Source organism: Myotis yumanensis, unplaced genomic scaffold (assembly GCF_028538775.1).
Source record: "Myotis yumanensis isolate MYYU_CA2020_CCGP unplaced genomic scaffold, mMyoYum1.0.hap1 SCAF_11, whole genome shotgun sequence".
NCBI lineage: Eukaryota > Metazoa > Chordata > Mammalia > Chiroptera > Vespertilionidae > Myotis > Myotis yumanensis.
In genome coordinates this window covers 72,574,456-72,597,453 of record NW_027223762.1, presented here as the reverse complement: position 1 = coordinate 72,597,453, position 22,998 = coordinate 72,574,456, and the positions used below count along the sequence as shown (strand labels likewise).

At 40.6% G+C, this 22,998-nt stretch overlaps 1 protein-coding gene across 1 annotated transcript in view; it reads right to left on the bottom strand.

The window, feature by feature from the left end:
• The window catches only part of LOC139019558 (nephrocystin-1-like), a 94,860-nt gene that overhangs the window by 36,056 nt on the left and 35,806 nt on the right, over positions 1 to 22,998 (bottom strand). The window contains exons 12-13 of the mRNA XM_070428560.1: positions 15,827 to 15,901; positions 3,170 to 3,280 (exon numbers count right to left, since the gene is read on the bottom strand). Coding sequence (XP_070284661.1) covers positions 3,170 to 3,280; positions 15,827 to 15,901 — 186 coding nt within the window. The remainder of the gene's footprint in view (positions 1 to 3,169; positions 3,281 to 15,826; positions 15,902 to 22,998) is intronic.

Genomic DNA, 22,998 nt, shown 5'->3' with positions numbered 1-22,998 from the left:
CATGCCCTTGACCGGAATCGAACCTGGGACCTTTCAGTCCGCAGGCCGACGCTCTATCCACTGAGCCAAACCGGTTTCGGCTATTTATTTATTTATTATTTTTAAAATATATTTTTATTGATTTCAAAGAGGAAGAGAGAGTGAGAATGAGAGATAGAAACATCAATGATAAGACAGAATCATTGACTGGCTGCCTTGAGCCCGAAACCCAGGCATGTGCCCTTCACAGGAATCAAACCCTGGACCCTCCAGTCCGCAGACCAATGCTCTATCCACTGAACCAAACCAGCTAGGGCTGAAGCACATACCAGGTCCTTTTAAAGGTACAAAATTAGTATTCACTTTAGACTAAACAACTCTTCACAAGAAAATAAAGTGAAGCACAGAAGAGTCCCTTTGTACTTGCAGAGCTCATGGTGATATGCAAACCCCTCTGAAAATCTCTACACCTGAGAGGCCCTGGCCAAGTAGCTCCATTGGTTTGAGCATTGTCCCAATACAGCAATATTGGAGGTTTGATCCCCAGTCAGGGCACATACAAGAATCAACCAATGAATGAATAAATAAGTAGAAGAAATCAATGTTTCTCTTTCTCTCTCTCTCTCTCTCTCTCTCTCTCTCTCTCTCTCTCTCCCTGACTGATGAGGTGGCAGCAGGTCCTCGAGTCCCCTGAGTGACAGGTGATGGGATGAGCTCAAATCACATTGACAGCACCTGAGGTCAGGAAGCCTTGTCACCCTTGCAGATAAATGAACAAGTTAAATCGTTCAAGGGTCTTTCCTGCTCAGAACTTTGCCCAACTGTTAACTGTCAGAGGCCACTGGGGGACACTGGGGCCCACTCGGGGACCTGCTCCACTCCTGTCCTATCAACACTACACAGATGGATGGATTTGCCTTAAGAAATTAAAGGACAGTGTAAGACCACCGATGTAAGAACAGTGGGCTCTCTGGGTTATCATGATGCCCAGTATATATACTATACCTTTCAAGCGACTATGGAGACATAAAACTACTATCACAGACCCACAACCACTGGTTCAATAGTTTAAATGATGTTAAACTAATCCAAGTTCCTGGTATTCCCTTTAAAAAATCACCACTCAGATCTGGAAACAGCCTAAGTGCCCATCACTAGATGAATGGATTAGAAAACTGTGGTATATCTACACGATGGAATACTATGCTGCTGTAAAAAAGAAGGAACTCTTACCATTTGCAACAGCATGGATGGAACTGGAAAGCATTATGCTAAGTGAAATAAGCCAGTCAATGAAGGAAAAATACCACATGATCTCATACATTCATGGATAATAGAGACCATTATAAACTTTTGAACAATAATATATACAGAGGCAGAACTGCCTCAAACAGATTGTCAAACTGCAGCGGGAAGGCCAGGGAGGTTTGGGGGGCAGGAGGGAGGGGGGTAAGACATCAACCGAAGGACTTGTATGCATGCATATAAGCATAACCAATGGACATAAGACACTGGGGGGTAAGGGAGGCTAGGGGATTGTAAAGGGCGGGGGGAAAAAAGGACACATATGTAATACCCTTTGTAATACTTTAAGCAATAAAAAAATTTAAAAAAAAAAACAAAGTGCAATAAAGCAAAGTGTTATAAAATGAAAAAAAAATCACCACTCTGCCAGGTCCCTTAACTTGAACCCACATTCACGAGGCTAAGTGCCCTCTGCCTCTAGGACAGAGGGAAACTGCTGTGCTGGAACGCCACCAACATCTATCACTTTCTGCAAAGTCCCATCCTTTCCACATTTTCATTCTTCAAAGCATTGGAGTTCACTCAAGCTATAAATGTAAACAAATACACTCTTATCTATTAGTTTATTTTTAATTTTTTTTTCTGCCCAATATTTTTCCCTTTTCTTCACTACTATGATAACCTCACTTTTTTTTTTCAAGGAGGGAAGGGCAATATGCCCAGCTAAAATATACTTCCTTTTCAGCGAGGGGTGGCCATATGTCCCTCCTAGCTATTGAGGTACAGATGAAAATTTTGAGCAGAGCCTCAGGAAATTATTTTATGGGAATAGATTGCTTTGTTGTTGTTGTTTTTCACCTTCTAACCTCATAGTAATATTTAGGACTATAGGTAATAGCTGTGGAATTGTGGCATTCTTCATTTATATTATCTGCCAGATAACCCTTAGAACTTGAGATATGACTGTTGCCACTGTTTGGTTTCAACCTATATGCAGCATATACCCTATTTGAGGTTGTTTTGCTTCTTTGAAAGAGGGTTGTGTTTTTTCTTTCGGTCACAAATCACTACACAGTAGTAAGGTTTTCTGGTGTTGCACAGAATACACCGCATTTTTTTTTTTCTTCTCACCTTCCCACCCGCCACCCCTGGCAACCACCAATCTGTTCTCTGTATCTATGAGCCTGCTTGTATATTTTTAGATTCTATGTATAAGCGAAATCATATGGTACCTGCCTTTCTCTGGCTTATTTCACTTAGCATAATGCCCTCAAGGATCATCTATGTTGTTGCAAATGTCAAGGTTTCATTCTTTTTTATGGCTGAGTAATATTCTGTTGTATATATTATCAAATCTTCTTTATCCAATAGTCTATTTATGAGCACTTAGGTTGCTTCCATATCTTGGCTATTATAAATAATGTTGGAATAAATACAGGGATACATACATCTTTTCGAAATAGTGTTTTGGATTTCTTTAGATTAAATACCCAGAAGTGAAACTGCTGGGTTACATGGTAGTTCTATTTTTAATTTTTTGAGGACCCTTCATAATGTTTTACATAGTAGCTACACTAATTTACATTACCACCAACAGTGCAGGAGAGTTCCCTTTTCTCCACATCCTCACCAACATTTTTTGATAATACCATTAGCAATTATCTTTTTGATAATACCATTCTGACAGTGGGAGATGATATCTCACTATGGTTCTGATTTGCATTTCCCCAGTGATTTGTGATGTTGAGCATCTTTTACACTTTAATTTTAAGTGCTACTGAATAAGCAGCACTATATATAAAATTAAAATCACTGCCATTCCCATTCCTCAAGGATTAAAATTCTATAACAAATATATCAATCACTTTACTTGTAAATACAAGCTTTTAAAAAATCTTCCCTTTCAACTGATACATGAGAAAGCCTTATTTGTTAACTGACATACATTACGAATATAAGAAATTCCAAGTTCAAATAATATTCCAAGATCGGGAGATGCAGAATTAGACCTGATAAAACAATCACCATCAAGCAAGCACGGCAAGGTCCCAGTAACCTGAAAGAATAAGAAAACTAAAGTCACCAATAAAAATTCAAACTGGGGGGAGTGTTCAGCTCCATTCACCTGTAAATGCACTGGACTCATCTGAACCAATGATTTGAAATGTAAAACTTTAACTTTGTGTTAAAGGAAAATAACTTTACGTTCACTACCCTTTCCTTAGAGAGGCTAAGTAAAACAAGTACTACACCTACGCGCCCAGAGGTGTGATGGATGTCATTTGCACATATAAGATCTTTATAGTGGCCACAGTTCCTTGTGAACAGAGCTAAAATTAAAGATTTCATACACACATTGGCATGTGAGCCCTGTGAATTTCCCTTTGCTCATTCTCCTCCCTCTCCTGGGACAACCACATCCCTCTTTCCTGCCAATATAACCCCACCATCCTTCAAGGCCTAGTTTCCCTTCGACAAAACCTTCCTGAGCCTGTAGTTAATTTCTCCCTCCTCTGTGCTTCCACAGCACAGGAGGCCCATAACTGCTACATTCTGTCATTGAGACAGTTCCCAATAGTACACACTCCGTAGGGTGCTCTAAGGATTCCATGAGATAATGCACATGGCTAGGGCTCCACAAATAGAGAAATTGTTATTATATGTGCATAGGTTTCTTCCCCAGCACCATGTAAGTTCCCTCAATACCTAGGAAAGGTGCCTTGTACTTCACGATGCTTAATTTCATTCAACATACTTATCCTTCCAAACAGTTCACCTCTATATCAGAAAACATTAGAAAACTCTACTCCAAACTCTTCACATACACAGACACACCATAACAGGACTATGAAGTGTTGTGCCAAAATACCAGCAGGAGGAAGCTTAGGGGATCACAGGGGCTTTCAGGAGTTGTACTCCAGACACGTGTGCGCACTCCAGCACACGTGTGCGGGCGCCTCTGTCCTGCTTTAAGGTCTTTTGATGCCATAAGAGGAAGTTAATGAAGGTTCTTAGGGTGCAGGGACACACGGGAACTAGTGTGGCAGGGAAGTAAATACTAAAGCAATGAAAACGTGAGGGAAGAAAAAACATTAAGTGAAATAAACTACATGGTCCTAAATATGGTTACATATTCATGTACATATATTTAAAGAGAGAGAACGAAGAAAGGAGCCCTGACAGCTGTCAGCTGGGAGCTGGGTTGGCCCCACAGCTAGGCCATGGCTTCTCCTACTGAATGTAAGCCATTCCACAGAACACCAGCTTTAGAACAGACTTCTCTGTGACTAGGACGGAGCAAGACAGAGACAGGCCCACGTTATAGTCATGTCTCAACACAGAGCAAAAAAATGATCAAACATGGCACTCTCCCAGCTAACATCAGTGACTGTGTTCCCTACCAAATAGTTTTATTTTATTTTTTTCTTTATTGAATAAGATATTACAAATGTGTCCTTATCCCCCAATGGCCCTTCACCCCCCCAATCCTGCCCTCACCCTCACCCCCTGTTGTCCACATCCATCACTTATGCTTATATGCATGTATACAAGTCCTTTGGTTGATCTTTCCCCCTCCCCCCCACCCTCCCCTGCTTTCCCTCCGAGTTTTGAGCATCTGATCAATGCTTCTCTGTCTCTACATCTGTTTTTGTTCATCGATTTACGTTGTTCCTTATAATCCACAAATGAGGGAGAGCATGTGATATTTGTCTTTCTCTGACTTATTTCACTTAGCATAATGCTCTCCAGCTCCATCCACACTGTTGCAAATGGTAGGAGTTCCTTCCTTTTTACAGCAGCATAGTATTCCATTGTGTAGATGTGCCAAAGTTTTTTTATTTTTTTTTATTAGTTAAGGTATTACAAATGTGTCTTCTTCCCCCTTATTAACCCCAATCCTCCCCCCAAACCCCGCATACTCATGCTCCCATCCCCCGTGCCAAAGTTTTTTAATCCATTCATCTACTGATTGTCACTTAGGCTGATTCTAAATCTTAGCTATTGTAAATTGTGCTGCTATGAACATAGGGATGAATATATCCTTTCTGATTGGTGTTTCTGGTTTCTTGGGATATATTCCTAGAAGTGGGATCACTGGGTCAAATGGAAGTTCCATTTTTAGTTTTTTTCAGGAAACTCCATACTGTTCTCCACAGTGGCTGCACCAGTTTGCATTCCCACCAGCAGTGAATGAGGGTTCCTCTTTCTCCGCATCCTTGCCAGCACTTGTCGTTTGTTGATTTGTCATTCTGACAGGTGTGAGATGGTACCTCATTGTTGTTTTGATTTGCATCTCTCGGATGATTAGTGACTTTGAGTATGTTCTCATATGTCTCTCAGCCTTATGTATGTCTTCTTTCAAAAAGTTTCTATTTAGGTCCATTGCCCATTTTTTGATTGGGTTGTTTATCTTCCTTTTGTTAAGTTGTATGAGTTCCCTATAAATGTTGGAGATTAAACCTTTATTGGAGATAACATTGGCAAATATGTTCTCCCATGCAGTGGGTTTTCTTGTTGTCTTGTAGTCCCATTTGTTTATTTTCCCTTTAGTTTCCATTGCCCTAGGAGCTGTGTCAGTGAAGAAATTCCTTCGGCATATATCTGAGATTTTGTTACCTGTGGATTCCTCTAATAATCTTATGGTTTCCTGTCTTACGTTTAAGTCCTTTATCCATTTTGAGTTTATTTTTGTGTATGGTGTAAGTTGGTGGTCTAGTTTCATTTTTTTGCATGTGTCTGACCACATTTCCCAGCACCATTTATTGAAGAGACTGTCTTGACTCCATTGTATGTTCTTGCCTCCTTTGTCAAATATTAATTGAGCATAGTGGTTTGGGTTGATTTCTGGGTTCTCCATTCTGTTCCATTGGTCTATATGTCTGTTCTTGTGCCAGTACCAGGCAGTTTTGAGAACAGTGGCCTTGTAATACAGCTTGATATCTGGTATTGAGATCCCTCCTACTTTGTTCTTCTTTCTCAAGATCGCAGCAGCTATTCGGGGTTTTTTTTTATTCCAGATGAATTTCTGGAGAATTCTTTCTAGATCTGTGAAATATGCTGTTGGTATTTCAATGGGGAGTGCATTGAATCTATAGATTGCTTTGGGTAGTATGGACATTTTGATGATGTTGATTCTACCAATCCATGAACACGGTATGTTCTTCCATCTGTTTATGTCTTCCTCTATCTCTTTTTTCAATGTCCTGCAGTTTTCTGGGTAGAGGTCTTTCATCTCCTTGGTTAAGTTTATTCCTAGGTATCTTAATTTTTTTGGTGCAATGGTAAATGGGATTGTTTTTTTTTTTATTTTTCTTTCTGTAAGTTCACTGTTGGCATATAAAAATGCCATAGATTTCTTAGCATTAATTTTGTATCCTGCTATATTGCCAAATTCATTTATTACATCTAATAATTTTTTGATGGAGTCTTTAGGGTTTTCTAAGTACAGTATCATGTCATCTGTGAATAATGCCAATTTTACTTCTTCTTTTCCAATCTTGATGCCTTTTATTTCTCCTTCTTGTCTTATCACTTTGGCTAGCACTTCCAGTACTATGTCGAACAGGAGTGGTGAAAGTGGGCATCCCTGTCTTATTCCTGTTCTTAAGGGAAATGGTTTTAGTTTTTGCCCATTGAGTATGATGTTGGCTGTAGGTTTTTCATATAAGGCTTTTATTATGTTGAGGTATCATCTCTCTATTCCCACTTTGCTGAGCGTTTTTATCAGAAAATGGTGTTGGACTTTGTCAAATGCCTTTTCTGCATCAATCGATATGATTATGTGATTTTTGTCTCTCAACTTGTTTGTGATGTATCACGTTTATTGATTTGCGGATACTGTACCAGCCTTACATTCCTGGAATAAATCCCACCTGGTCATGGTGTATGATCTTTCTAATGTAATGCTGGATCCGGTTTGCTAGAATTTTGTTGAGGATTTTAGCATCTATGTTCATCAGGGATATTGGCCTGTAATTCTCTTTCTTTGTGATGTCTTTATCTGGTTTTGGGATTAGGGTAATGCTGGCTTCATAGAAAGAGCTTGGAAGTGTACCTCCCTCTTGAAATTTTTGGAATAGTCTGAGAAGGGTTGGCTTTAGTTCTTCTTTGAATGTTCAGTAAAACTCCCCTGTGAAGCCATCTGGTCCAGGGCTTTTATTTGCTGGAAGCTTGTTGATTATTGTTTCAATTTCATCAGTAGTTATTGGCCTATTCAGGTTTTTTTATTCTTCCTAGTTGAGTTTTGGAAGCTTGTATTTTTCTAGGAATGTGTCTATTTCATCAAGGTTGTCCAGTTTGTTGGAGTAGAGTTGTTCATAGTATTTTTTGACAATCCTTTGTATATCAGTAGGGTCAGTTGTTACTTCACCTCTTTCATTTCTGGTTTTGTTTATTTGGGTCCTCTCTCTTTTTGTTTCTTGGTGAGCCTGGCGAGAGGTTCATCAATCTTATTAATCCTTTCAAAGAACCAGCTCTTGGTTTCATTGATCTTTTGTATTGTTTTTTTGGTCTCTATGTTGTTTATTTCTGCTCTGATCTTTATTATTTCCTTCCTTCTGGATACTGTGGGCTTTTCTTGTTGCTCTGTTTCTAACTCTTTGAGCTGTAGCATTAGATCATTTATTGCCAGTTTTTTGAGGTAGGCCTGTAGAGCTATGAACTTCCCTCTCAGGACTGCTTTCATTGTGTCCCATAGGTTTTGGATTGTTGTGTTTTCATTGTCATTTGTTTCCAGGATGCTTTTTATTTCTTCTTTGATCTCTCTGGTAACCCAGTCATTGCTTAATAGCATGCTATTTAGCCTCCAAGTGTTTGATTTTTTTTCAATGTTTTTATTGTAGTTGATTTCTAATTTTATGCCATTGTGATCTGAGAAGATGCTTGTTACGATTTCTATTCTTTTGAATTTGAAGAGACTTTGCCTGTGTCCTAATATATGGTCTATCTTTGAAAATGTTCCATGTGCACTGGAGAAGAATGTATATTCTGTAGCTTTGGGGTGAAATATTCTGAAGATGTCAATTAAGTCCATCTGATCTAGTGAGTCATTTAGGATTGCTGTTTCTTTGCTGATTTTTTGTTTAGAGGATTTATCCAGTGATGTCAGTGGGGTATTAAAGTCCCCTACTATGACTGTATTGCTATTGATCTCTCCCTTGATATCTTCCAGAAGCTGTTTTATGTATTTGGGTGCTCCTGTATTGGGTGCATATATGTTTACCGGAGTTATATCTTCTTGTTGAATTGCTCCCTTTAGTATTATGTAGTGGCCTTCCTTATCTCTTGTTATGGCCTTTACTTTGAGGTCTATTTTGTCAGATATAAGTATCACAACCCCAGCTTTTTTCTCATTTCCATTTGCCTGAAAATTTTCTTCCCATCCCTTCACTCTCAGTCTGTGTGAATCTTTTGTTCTGAGGTGGTTCTCTTGCAGACAGCAAATATATGGGTCATGTTTTCTTATCCATTCAGCTACCCTGTGTCTTTTGATTGGAGCATTTAATCCATTTACATTTAACATTATTATTGAAAAGTGTTTGTGGTCATTTTTATTCTTAATGTTTGTGTTTCTTCTTGTCTTTCTGTTTCTTCTTTTTATAGTGGTCCCTTTAGCATTTCTTGCATTGCTGGTTTGGTGGTAATAAACTCTCTTAGCCCTTTTTTGTCTGTGAAGCTTCTGATTCCACCTTCAATTTTGAATGATAGCCTTGCTGGGTATAGTATTCTTGGATTCATTCCCTTGCTTTGCATTACTTTGTATATTTCACTCCATTCCCTTCTTGCCTGGTGTGTTTCTGTTGAGAAGTCAGCTGATATTCTAATAGGAGATCCCTTGTAGGTAACTTTCTGTCTCTCTCTGGCAGCCTGTAAGATTCTTACTTTGTCGTTGGTGTTTGCCAATTTAATTATGATGTGTCTTGGCGTTGGTCTTTTGGGGTTCATCTTGTTTGGCACTCTATGTGCTTCTTGGACTTGTGTAGTTTTTTTCTTACCACTATCAGGGAAGTTTTCTGTCATTATTTCTTCAAACAGGTTTTCTAATCTTTGCTTCTCCTCCTCTCTTTCTGGTATCCCTATTAAGCAAATGTTGTTTCATTTTGCATTGTCCCAAAGCTTCCTTAGACTCGTCTCTTGCTTTTTAAGATTTTTTCCCAGTTGCTCCTGTGTTTGTGTGTTTTTTCCTACCTTGTCTTCTAATTCACTGAAGTGGTCCTCAGCCTCTTCTAGTCTGCTGTTTAAGCCTTCCATTGTGTTCTTTATTGCAGCTATGTCATTCTTCAGTTCCTCTTGGTTCCTTTTCATGTTGGTGACATTCTCATTCAGCTCCTTTTAATTCTCATTGAGTTGTGTGCATTTGTCATCCAGCCGTTTGAGCATCCTTATAACCATTACTCTGAATTCTTTCTCTGATAAGTTAGTAGCCTCAATTTCATTTAACTCCCTTTCTGGTGACTCCTCTTTTTCTTTCCTTTGTGGGTTGCTTTTTTGTCTTCCCATGTTTTGCTGTAATGTTTTAATTGTAGTTCTGATTGCTTTGCTACCCAGTTTCTTTAGGGTATGGTGCTACTGGTGTGACCTCTCAGGTCTCCTGGGTTTGGTAGTCTAGTGTAGCTCCCTACTTGGGCTATTTGAGTTCTCTTGATGTAGGCCTCTGAGCTGGAAAGGCGCAACTGAGGTGTCTAAAAGTCAGCAGCTGTGGAGGGGGTGCTCCAATTTTTGCTGTCTTATGCCCTTGATTGAAATCACGCGTGCCCCGCAGGGACTCACAGTGACACCCAGGAACCGTCTATTGGGGTGGTGGGGCTCAGAAAGTCTGCATTCTGGCAAAGTGTGACTGTTGTGTCCAGAGTTCTGTCATTGTGGAGTAAGTAGACTCAGCTTTTGCTGCTGCCTCCGTGGTTGGATACATGCGATTCCAGCAGCAGCTCACAGAGGCACCTATGGTGTGTTTGCCTGCAGGGTGTACTGACACACTCTGAAGGGCCCTGGCACTGAAGCCACTGGATTGCAGTGTCTGTGGGCAGGTATCCGAGAAGAGGGAATCCAGCGTTTCTACAGCCCAGCAGTGCACCCCTGTTTGTTTAAGTGCACGACCAGCAGGGCTCGCAGCGGGGCCCCAGGGCTGCCTGTGGAGCCGTGGTCTTGGGAGACCTGTGCGCTGGAAAAGCATGCATCTGTAGTGTCCAGAGTTCTGTAGCTGTGGGGTGGGGAAACTCAGATTTTGCTGGTGCACTTGTGGTGGATAGGCTCGCGTTCCCCATAGCAGCACACAGGAGCACACGCAGTGAGTTTGCTAGCGCAGGTGCAATGAAGCACTCCGAAGGGCCCTGGCACGCTTTGGGCGGGTATCCAAGATGAGTGAATTCAGAATGTCTACTGCCCAGTGCCCAGGGGAGTGCATCCGTATTCGTCCAAGATCGGACCTAGCAGAGGCTCACCACGGCTTCCCCAAAGTGCCCTGTTGGTAGATGGGCTGAGGGGGAGTGAGCAACTGTGGCAGTACAGTTTGCCTGCGCAGTTCCCCTGGCGCTGAGCTCTGATACACTCTGTGGGGCCCTGGCGCTGCGGGGGCCCTGGCACTTAAGTTGCGCAGCTGGGTGTGTGGCGACAGTTATTCAGGCAAAGGGAATTCAGAATTTCTACTGGGTGGCAGTGAGCCTGTGTCTGTACAAAATCACACCCAGTTTAGTCTCCCAGTGACTCCTAAGAGGAGTCTATGGAGTGGTGTGCCCCAGAGACCTGCGCGCTGGAGACACGCGAACACACGAGCAACGTGGGAGGTCTGCCGCTGGGGAGGGGGAGACTGCACTTACTGCTGTCGGGGCACGTTGCTCCTTCGGTGCAGAGTCCCAGAGTCTGCGGGTATGGCTGCAGGATTTTTGCCGGAGTGGCTGCCGGGTCACGGGCAGTGTCCAAGGCCTGTCTGGGTTGTGGTGCTGATGAGTTCCTAGAAAAGGCCGCTCTCCCCTTTAAGATGGCGTGGGTTCCGTGGGTCCCGCAGTCCGGGGAGTGCCGCAGCGGTGATAGTCTCTCCGTGTCCCAGAGAGCCTGGTCTACCAGCCTCTGCTGCTCCTGCCGGATTTAACTGTCCCTCACTCACTCACACACCACACATGTCCACACACTCTCCATTCATCCCCTCACTCACTCACTTCCTATCCCTCAAGTCCGTCCTGCCAGCCGCCATCTTACGCTGGAATCTAATCCCAAATAGAGTTTTAACCTCTTTGTTTCTCTTGCTTCCCAGATTAAATTTATGAAGATACCAAATTATTGCTCCAGTTTCTGAGAGCACCCAATTCAAAGTTTCTCTAGATTCTCAAAATCCTAACACAAGGTCTAATCCCATAACAAGGCCTTCCTAACATCCCTTTACTGGTTCCCCATGTTGGATGGTCTCTCCTCTTGCAAGTAGCACCAATAAATACAACTTTACAAAAAAAGAGAACATAGACATCTTTGTCTTCACTGCCCCCTATGCAGTACTGACTCAGTGGTGTGAAATCACTGGGCTAAATGCCAGTCCTTTTTGTTCCAGTCTTGACAGTCCTCGATTTTATCTGAAGAAAGTACAGCTCTCATTAACACAGATTTCATTTTTGAAAAACATTTCCTAAACGTTACCTTTATGTTTTCATTTTACATCAGAGGGCATTTTTTTAAACCTCACCTGAGGATATTTTTTCCCATTGCTTTTCAGAGAAAGTGTAAGGGGAGAGAGGGGGCGGGGGGGAGAGGGAGGGAGAGGGAGGAAGAGAGGGAGAGAGGGAGGGAGGGAGGGAGGGAGGGAGGGAGGGAGGGAGGAGGGAGGGAGGGGGAGGGAGAGAGAGAGAGAGAGAGAGAGAGAGGAGACATATCGACTGACTGCCTCCTACGTTGCACCCTGACCAGGGATGGGAGCACACCCGCAACCCACGACCCTCTGATGTACAGGCCAATGCTCTAACCACTGAGAACACTAGCCAAGGTCATCTCTTCACTTTCATCTTGTGTGAGTCTTTTGTTCTGAAGTGTGTCTCTTGTAGACAGCATATACATGGGCCATGTTTTCTTATCCATTCAGCTAACCTATGTTTTCTTATTAGAGCATTTAAGCCATTTACATTTATAGTTATATTGATAGGTACTTATTTAAAGCCATTTTTATTCTTCATGCCAGTGCTCCTCTCTCTATTTCTTCTTTTTCTTACAGCAGCCCCTTTAACGTTTCTTGCAATGCTGGGGTTAATATACTCCTTTAGACTGTTTTTGTCTGGGAATCTGTTTCACCTTCAATTTTGAATGATGGCCTTGCTGGAGAGAGTAATCTTGGTTTCAGAGCCTTGCTTTACATTACTTTGAATACTTCATGCCATTCCCTTCTAGCCTGTAGTGTTTCTGTTGAGAAATCAGTTGACAGCCTTATGGGAACTCCCTTGTAAGTAACTTACTGTCGCTCTTGCTGCCCTTAAGATGATCTGTTTTTAACATTTGCCATTTTAATTATGATGTGGATCTTTGTGTTCCCCTTTACTGGGACTCTCTGTGCTTCCTGAACTTGAGTGACTCTTTCCTTTACCAGGTTAGGAAAGTTTTCTGTCATTATTTCTTCAAACAGGTTCTAGCCCTTGCTCATTTTCTTCTCCCTCTCACACCAGTATAATATGGATGTTGTTCTGTTTCATGTTGTCCCAAAAATTCCATAAACCATCCCCATGTTTCTTAACTATTTTTCTTTTTACTTCTCTGATTGTTTTTTTCTACCTTGTTTTCTAATTTGCTGATTCAATCCTCTGCTTCCTCTAACCACTCTTAATGTGTGGTTAATTCTTTATTCTTAATTAATTCTTAATTAAGAATAATTGTTAATTCTTTATTTCAGCTACTAGAGACCTGGTGCATGGATTCATGCACCGGTGGGGTCCCTCAGCCTGGCCTGCACCCTCTTGCAATCAGGGGTCCCTCGGGGGATGTTGGATAGCCAGTTTTGGCCTGATTGCTGCAGACCTGATCCAGACAGGAGGGAACCCGATCCCCACAGGCCCGATCCAGACAGGAGAGAGCCCAATCCTGTGCGTTAAGCATCTGTCTCCTGGTGGTCAGTGTGCATCATAGCAACTGGTCGTTCGGTCATTCAGTCGCTTTGGCTTTTATATGTATAGATGTTAGTCTTCATTTCCAATTTGTTGTTTTTCATTATTTCTATATCTTTTTCATGCTATTGAGCATTCTAAAAACTATTACTTTATACTCTGTTTCCAATAAATTGCTTTTCCTCCATTTCATTTAGCTCTTTTTCTGAAGATTCCTCCTGTTCTTTCATTTGGGCCTATTTCTTTGTTTTCCCATTTGTGCTATTTCTTTGTGTTTATTTCTGTGTATTGGATAAGGCTGCTATCCTCCCAGTCTTTGGGCAGTGGCCTTCTTGTGGGACCCGGTAGTGCAATCTCCTTTATCTTCTGAGCTGGGTGCTCTAGGAATGTCCCTTGTGTGGGTTATGTGGGCCCTACTGTTGTATTTGGGTCTTCATTGCTGTTGTCTCATTCATGGGAGGGTTCAGCACTCAGGCTTGCTGACTGGGAGGCTCAATCCCAACCATGTCATGCCACCCAGGACTGACACATCATGGGGGCAGATTCAACAGCATTGGAGCAAAATCCCACAAGCTCCACAAGTAACAGATCCAAAGTTTTTTTTTTCTTTTGTTCTTATCTTTTTTCTTTCATATCTTTTATTTATTTAATTCCTTTCATTCTGTTCTTTTTTTCTATTTATTTCCTTTTTTTAGTTTTTCTTTTTATTTTTTTCTTTTCTCTTTTCTTTTCCTGTTTTTCTTTTCCTATTCTAGATTTATTTTATTATTATTACTGCTTGAAAATTAGTATATTTCATTAATTTTTTCTTTTTTTATTCTTATTCTATTTCTTTTCCATCTTTCATATTCTCTTTTTTCAGTTCTTTGTTTGTTTGTTTGTTTGTTTCCTCTAATTCTTTTGGTCTTGTGTCTTTTAGTATGGTTTTTTTGAGTCTTTTGTTGTTGAGTTTCATGTTGTTTCAGGTTTGGTCTTGTTTTTCTCTGTCAAAACCATTGTGAGTCACTGTTCCTGCCTGGCCCTGGGCAACCTGACTGAACCATGCCAGGACAGAGCCACAAGTAGTCCAGGGGGTAGGGCCTCCATAGGGCAGAGGCTGGGTCTGCCTCAGGTCTTGTACCTTGAATATGTCTATTGTGAGCTGCTCTCACTTCCCCCACTGAACTGGGCTGTGTAGGGGTATCTAGGTTCTGGTTAGGATGGTTTAAACAGACTTGTGTTGGGGGTGGTACCTATACCTTGTAAGAGGCGGTGGCAGGCACTTCCTCTCCTTCAAATGCTTCAGCTCTGCCTGGTTCACTGACATCCCCTTTCTGCCACCCCAAGCAAAAGGCATTTGAAAAAAAATAAAAATCATCCCCACTACACACGCCAATCTTTCAGCAGGGCCTCCGCCCAGGCTCAGACCTGGCCAAATATCCAAGACCCTTATGCTGCCAGACCCAGTCACATGGACACAGATATCCAGCCCAGAGCCATTCCCTCTGGTCTCAGGCTATAGCAGGGTGGGGCAGAACCAGCCATTGCCCTGGTGGGAGAAGGGGCACCTGTCCTACACTCGAGGTAGACAGGACTGATCCTCTTCCATGGGATCAGAGAAAAGGAAAAAATAAAATAAATAAAAACTAAAAAAAATGGAAAGAAAAAATAGAATGAAAGGGAAGAAAGAAACAAACATTATGAAAGAAAAAAGATAAGAAAGAAGTAAAAGAAACTTTGGATCTGCTACTTGTGGAGCTCGTTGGATTTTGTTCCAATGCTGTCCAGCTCCCCACCTGAACTCCACAAAAAGTTCTTCCACAGAATACAGAGTCCCTCAGATTCACTTCTGGGTGTACTGGTCAGACCCTTCTGCCAGCCCCAAATTCCAATGCACGGCTCCTCCCATAGACACAGATTGAGGTGAACTTCCCAGGCTGGTGTTGTGACAAAGCAATCACTCTTTGCATGTGATGGTGTGGTCTGAGAGTCTCAAGTGGACCGATACACCACTGCCCGATGATACCAGAGGACGGGGGCTGGACTGCCACACCTTCCCTCTGGCTTCCCAGCCACGCAGCTCACCCTCTCCTTATCTCTTCCTGTCCCCTCTCCACACTCCCTACTCATAATAATTCAGATCAGCTACATTTCAACTGGCTTTTCAAGTTGAATGCTCTGCAATTTAGCCACAAGCCCAATCTGGTGCTGGAAGCAAGTGGACAGAGCTTCCTGCTAGTCTGCAGCCATCTTGGAATCTTCCTCCAGCGAGCATTTTTCAGAATTGAGCCCTAAAATCCACTGAATGAGATGATACAAGGAATTATAACTTTGCTGAGTCAGAAACATGAGTAATTTTTGTCGAAGTCCTCAAAGAACATTAAATAATCTAAAGATTTAAATATGATCCCATATAGTCTGTGCTAAATATTATAGTATATCATTTCAGAAATACACTTTGACAGCCCTCACCTTAGAAATTAATTGCATGACACTTAACAGGTAAAAGAAATTTATCTTTCATTCCATTCACTCAGCAGATGACTCACCTGGGGAGAAAAGGTCCATGTTCTGGGCTTTTTAGGCTGCCATGTGGCTCTGACTGTATGAATATTGCTCAGAACCTGAAAAGAGATTTTCCCATTAGAAATCATGTAGAAAGCTCTCTGAAACACCACTACTTCCACACCCTAAACAGTTAACAGTGTCTAAATTGCGTGGAACAGAGGGAGAAGGGATCTTTCACTTTTTACGTTGTGCAATTCTGTCATTTCTGATTTTTTAACATCAAGTACATATATAATTTTTTAAATGATTAACAAAAAACAAGTGTTAAAGCACTTTTTAAAACAGAGAAGGACTAATAAAATGAATTCAGACTCATATCTTTGCATTAGTGATAAATTATATTAAGTGAAATACTTAATATCTGAGATAGAAAAGTAAGTTTCAGGTACAAAATGACCTTTTAAGAAACGTGACCCATAAGAGCATTTCATGTGTAGTCTGTCACCCTGCCCCTGAGACAGACAAGGCTAACAGCTCATATATATGGTTCCATCTTCTTCAAGCTCTCAAGGCCCATAAATTGTATTCTTTCTGCAATTTAATCTCATAAAATGCTACTGAAGAAGTCAGTCACACAATATACATAAAACAACGAAACAAAGGAGGAGCCAAAACTATAAAGAAAAGTTCAAATTCTACAAAGTTACAGTCAAAATTGACATCTTCCAAAGAACAGGTAACAAATTTTATCTTCAATAAAAAATATTTTAGTATAGCACTTCTAAAACTAATCTTTAAAAGTAATTATAAATTATCCCAAACATGTCATCTGAGGTCAAATTCAATTCTCTGCCCTCTAAGTCCCTACTGTAGGCAGTTAGCAGTATCTTACAGGCGTGCAGGAGGCAGCCAATTAATGATTCTCTCTCATCGTTGATGTTTCTATCTCTCTCTCCCTTTTCCTCTCCCTCTCTAAAATCAATAAAAATATATTATTTTAAATTCCTGGAAACAAATTAAAATAAACACATGACAACCAAAAATCTATGGGACACAGCAAAAACAATCTTGAGAGGAAAGTTCATAGCACTACAGGCCTATCTCAAAAAAACAAGAAAAATTAATAATAAACTATTTAACCCTACAACTTAAAGAATTAGAAAGAGAACAATGAGAAAAGCCCAGAGTAAGCAGAAGGAAGGAAATAATAAAGATTAGAGCAGAAATAAATGGCATAGAGACTAAAAACGAAAATACAAAATACCAATGAAACCAAGAGGTGGTTCTTTGAAAAGATAAACAAGATTGATGAACCTTTAGCCAGATACATCAAGAAATAAAGAGAGCCCTGACTGGTTTGGCTCAGTGGACAGAGCATCAGCCTGCGGACTAAAGGGTCCCAGGTTCAATTCCGGTCAAGGGCATGTACCATGGTTGCAGGCACATCTCCAGTACAGGGTGTGCAGGAGACAGCTGATTGATGTTTCTCTCTCATCGATGTTTCTAACTCTCTATCCCTCTCCCTTCCTCTCTGTAAAAAATCAATAAAATATATGTTTTTTTAAAAAGAAATAAAGAGAGAGAAAGAAAGAAGAAAAAAAGAAAGAAAGAAAGGAAGGAACAACGAAGGAAAAAAAGAAAGAAAACCCAAAGAAATAAAATCAGAACCAAATGAGGTGAAGGAACAACTTACACCACAGAAAGACAAATGATTGTAAAAAAATAAAATAAAATACTACGAACAACTATATGCCAACAAGCTGGACCATGTGGATGAAATGGACACATTCCTAGAAATATACAATCTTCCAAAACTGAATCAGGAAGAATCAGAAAACCTAAATGGGCCAATAACAACTGATAAAACTGAAGTAGTAATCAAAACACTCCCAGCAAACAAAAGCCCTGGTCTGGATGGCTTCACAAGGGAGTTTAACCAAACATTCAAAGAATAAGTAATACCTAGTAGCCTCCTCAAACTACTCGAAAAAATCCAAGAGGAAGGAACACTTCCAAACTCTTTTTAAGAGGCTAGCATTATCCTATTCCAAACCAGATAAAGACACTACAAAGAGAAATACAGGCCAATATCCCTAATGGACATGGATGCTAAAATCCTCAAAAAAAGTATTAGCAAATCAGCCCTAGCTGGTTTGGCTCAGTCAGCCTGCGAACTGAAGGGTCCCAGGTTGATTCTAGTCAAGGGCAGATGCCTAGGGTGCAGGCTCAATCCCGAGTAGGCAGCAGTGCAGGAGGCAGCCAATCAATGATTCTCCCTCATTATTGATGTTTCTATCCCTCTCTCCCCCTCCATTCCTCTCTGAAAATCAATAAATATATATTATTTTAAAAATTATTAGCAAGTCAGATCCAGCAATACATTAAAAAGATCATACTCCATGACCAAGTGGGATTTATTCCAGGGATGCAAGACTGGTATAATATTTGCAAATCAATAAATGTAATATATCGCATAAACAAACTGAAAGACAAAAATCACATGATCATATCAATAGACAGAAAAGGCATTTGACAAAATCCAATGCCCATTTTTCATAAAAATTCTCAGCAAAGTGAGAATAGAGGGATCATACCTCAACATAATAAAGGCCAGATATGACAAACTTACAGCCAACATCATACTCAATAGGCAAAAAATAAAACCATTTCCCCTAAGAACAGGAACAAGACATGGCTGTTCACTTTCACTACTCTTATTCAACATAGTACTGGAAGTCCTAACCACAGTGATCAGACAAGAAGAAAACATAAAAGGCACCCAAATTGGAAAGGAAGAAGTGAAACTGTCATTATTCAGAGATGACATGATATTCACAGATACATAAAAAACCCTAAAGACTCCACCAAAAAACTACTAGATTTAATTAATGAATTTGGCAATGTAGCAGGATACAAAATTAACACCCAGAAATAGATGGAAGTTTTATACACCAATAATGAACGCTCAGAAAGAGAAACTAAAAAAACAAGCCCACTTACCATTGCAACAAAAAAAATTAAGATACTTCGGAATAAACTTAACCAAGAAGGTAAGAGACCTGTACTCCGAAAACTATAGGACATTGAAAAAAGAGATAGAGGAAGATATACACAAGTGAAAGAATATACCGTGTTCATGGATTGGTAGAATCAACATCACTAACAAAGCAATCTATAGATTCAATGCAACCCCTATTAATATCAACAGCCTATTTCACAGATCTAGAGCAAACACTTCAAAAGTTTATATGGAACCAAAAAAAAAAAAAACAACCCCGAATAACTGCAGCAATCTTGAGAAAGAAGTACAAAGTTGGAGGGATCACAACACCAGATTTCAAGTTATACTACAAAGCCACCGTAATCAAAACAATCTGGTACTGGCACAAGAACAGGCATATAGGTCAATGGAACAGATCAGAGAACCCAGAAATCGACCCAAGCCATTATGCTCAATTAATATTTGACAAAGGAGGCAAGAGCACACAATGGAGTCAAGTCAGTCTCTTCAATAAATGGTGTTGGGAAAATTGGACAGGTACATGCAAAAAATGAAACTAGACCACCAACTTACACCATACACAAGAATAAACTCAAAATGTATAAAAGACATAAATGTAAGTTGTGAAACATAAAAATCCTAGAAGAAACCATAGGCAGCAAAGTCTCAGACATCTCTCGAAGCAATTATGTTTATGGATAAAGAAAACTAAGGAGAAAATAAACAAATGGAACTACATCAAAATAAAAAGCTTCTGCACAGCAAAAGAAACCACTAACAAAATGAAAAGGGAGCCCACTGTACAGGAGAACATATTTGGCAATGATAGATCTGATAAAGGTTAATATCCAAAATATATAAGGAACTCATACAACTTAACAGAAGGAAAACAAAAAATCCAATTAAAAAATGGACAAAGGACCTAAATAGACACTTCTCCAAAGTAGACATACAGATGGGCAAGAGACATATGAAAAAATGTTCAAAGTCACTGATCATCAGAGATGCAAATTAAAACGACAATGAGGTATCACCTCACACCTGTCAAAATGGCTATCATCAACAAATCAACAAATGACAATTGCTGGCGAGAATGTAAAGAAAAGGGAACCATCATGCACTGCTGGTAGGAATGCAGACTAGTGCAGCCATTATGGAAAACAGTTTCCTCCAAAAATTAAGTATGGAACTGCCATTTGACCCAGTGATCCCACTTCTAGGGATATATGCTAAGAATCTCGAAACACCAATCAGAAAGAAAACATGCACTCCTTTGTTCATAACAGTGTTATTTACAATAGCTATGATCTAGAAACAGCCCAAGTGGCCATCAGTAAATGAGTGGATAAACAAGCTGTGGTACATTTATACCATGGAATACCATGCAGCAGTAAAAAAGAAGGATCTATTACCCTTTGAGACATCATGGAGGGACCTGGAAATGATTATGTTAAGCAAAATAAGCCAGTCAGAGAAAGACAAGTATCACATGATCTCACTTAAGTGTGGAATCTAATGAACACAATAAACTCATTAATAAAATAGAACAGAGCCATGGAAACTGGCTCTCAGATTAATCTCAGAGGAAGGGGCCTGGGGAGGAAAAGCTTAACCAAGAACATATATGTGTATATACATTGCCCATGAACACAGACAATCGGGTGGTGAAGGCCTGGGGCGGGGCGGGAACTGGGTGATGGTGGGCAAGGAGGTTAAAAAGGGGGAGGGACATTTGTAATACTCTCAAGAATAAAGGGTTTTTTTAAGAAAAAAATAGATATCACAGAGGCCAGAAGAAAGTAACACAATATTTGTCAAGTGCCAAGGAAAAGAATCACCAACTCAGAATTCCATCTCCACTGAAAATATCCTTCAGGAATGAGGGGGAAATGGAGACATTCTCAGATAAAGAAAAACTAAGAGTCATCATCCTATCTGAAAAGATGGTTTAAAGAAAGTTCTCTAAACAGGAAGGGTTAAATAAAAGAAGGAAATTTCTGAACATCAGGAAGGAAGGAAGAACAATGGGAAGAGTGAAAAGGTGAGTACAACAGATATTCTCTTGAGGTTTCTAAATTATGCTTGATCTTTGAAGCAAAAATTATAATACTGTGCAATGTGGTTCTCAGTGTATGTATGGAAGGGAAATATTTTAGATGATTATATTTAAAGGAAAGAGGGTAACGACAATCAAAGGGAGGTGAGGTTTCTACCCGTGACTCAAACTGGAGTGATGACATTAGCAGACTGTGGTGAGTTATGTGCCTATAACGAACAACCAGAGCAAGCAGTAAAACGCTGTACAGAGATCTTCTCCATAGCACCACAGGTGATTCAGAGGGTCTGTGAGAGTAGTATGTTCAAGTAACACACTAACGTTGGAAAAAACACAGATGAATGAAAAAGAGAGGAAATAAAGAGAAAATCCCCAGCAGACTACGATTTCCGACTCCTCTCCAGTAGCTGCCTGCTTTCAGATGCTTTTCAGTATCTCAGACAGTTGTTTTTGGTACATCGCCCAGAATTTACAGTTGTCACCACTGGGCAAGTTGTTCTGAGAGGAGCTTACTCAACCAGTATTAGAAGCAAGCAGTGTCTCATTAATCAGCTTTACAAACATGCTTTTTATTTGGAACGAGGCTTAGATTTATTAAAGAAGCACTCAAGTCAATAGCATCAGTATTTGTTCTATAACTTCTCAAGTTGGAAAGTTGACATAAATAGGTTTCAAAAATTCTATTATTTTATGTAAAATTACTTTTATTATTCACAATAAAATTTCAATCTTTGTGTTATATTCTCATTTAACAGGCAATTCATCTTTTCTTGGCCACTGAGGACACCTGCTGGCTCATGTATGGCAGTAGCTGGTATTGTGCAGAGTGTGGAAGTGAGGCAGGGTCTCTGTAACACAAATTCATTTCCTCCCGATTCAGATGAACGGACAACACTTTTCTTGAGTCATGAGTTAGATGTCTAGTAGGATAAGCAAAGCAAACCCACACCCCTTCAGAGCTGATCTGCTTTCAGTGTCCCCACCAAACTGTACATCAGCACCATGGACAGAGCCCACGCTCCCTCACCAGCCACATCCAATCCATCACCAAATCCTCTTGCTTTTATCTCTCTCATCGCTACCTCCACCTCCCTAATCTAAGTCATCACCATTGTCTCTCACACACCCACTATGTCCGATGTGTTTATGCTAACTCATTACATGACCCTCACACTGACCCTAATAGGTATGAACCAGATGAGTGGGGGAGCAAGGTCTAGTTCTCTGGTCAATGTTCCCCACTTAGCAGCTGGTGGAGCCAGGGTTGATCCTGGCAGGCTGCCTCCAGTTTTGTTTTCCTGAAAGCCATACTTGCTGACCACTGACCACCAGTGTCATAGTCCCCAAATAGTCTACTCATGTCCCTTCTGTTCCCTCTAACCCATCTTCAGAGAGGAGCCAGACATCTGCCCAAAACATGTATCAAAATCGTGTCACTTCCCCCAGTAATTCTCCAGCTTTTAGCATAAAGACAAAAATCTTACACAATGGCCTACAATGTCCTGACATCTCCCATTTTAAACCAATCTGTACTTCCCTCGCTCTCTTCACTCAGCCACACCGACCCACTTCCCAAGTCCATTCCCACATAACCTTTGCATGCACTGCTCACCTGCACTGCTCCTTCCAACAGATACACAGTTCTCTTTTTGCACCTTGTTATGGCCTGTTCACCTGACAGATCTCAACTCAAGCATCACGTCCTCAGGAGAGTCAGACTACCCATCTCTAACGTAAGCATGCAGCACTATCAACTTCCCTGAAAGCACAGCTTTAGCCAGCATCCCACACTTTATATGCTGCATTTTCATGTTTTGTTCAGTTCAAAATATTTTCTAATTTCCCTTGAAATTTCCTTTTAACCCTTTGATTATTTAGAAATCCATTTCCAAATATATAGGATTTTCCATTTATCTTTCTGTTACTGATTTCTAATTCAATTACATGGGATCAAAAACCACACCATCGGCCCAGCAGGTATGGTTCAATGGTTGAACATCAACCCATGAATACCAGGAGGTCATGGTTTAATTCCCAGGCTACAGACTCGATCCCCAATAGGAGGCATGCAGGAGGCAGCCAATCAATGATTCTCTCTCATCGTTGAAGTCTCTATTCCTTTCTCTCCCTTCCTCTCTCTGAAATCAGTAAGAACA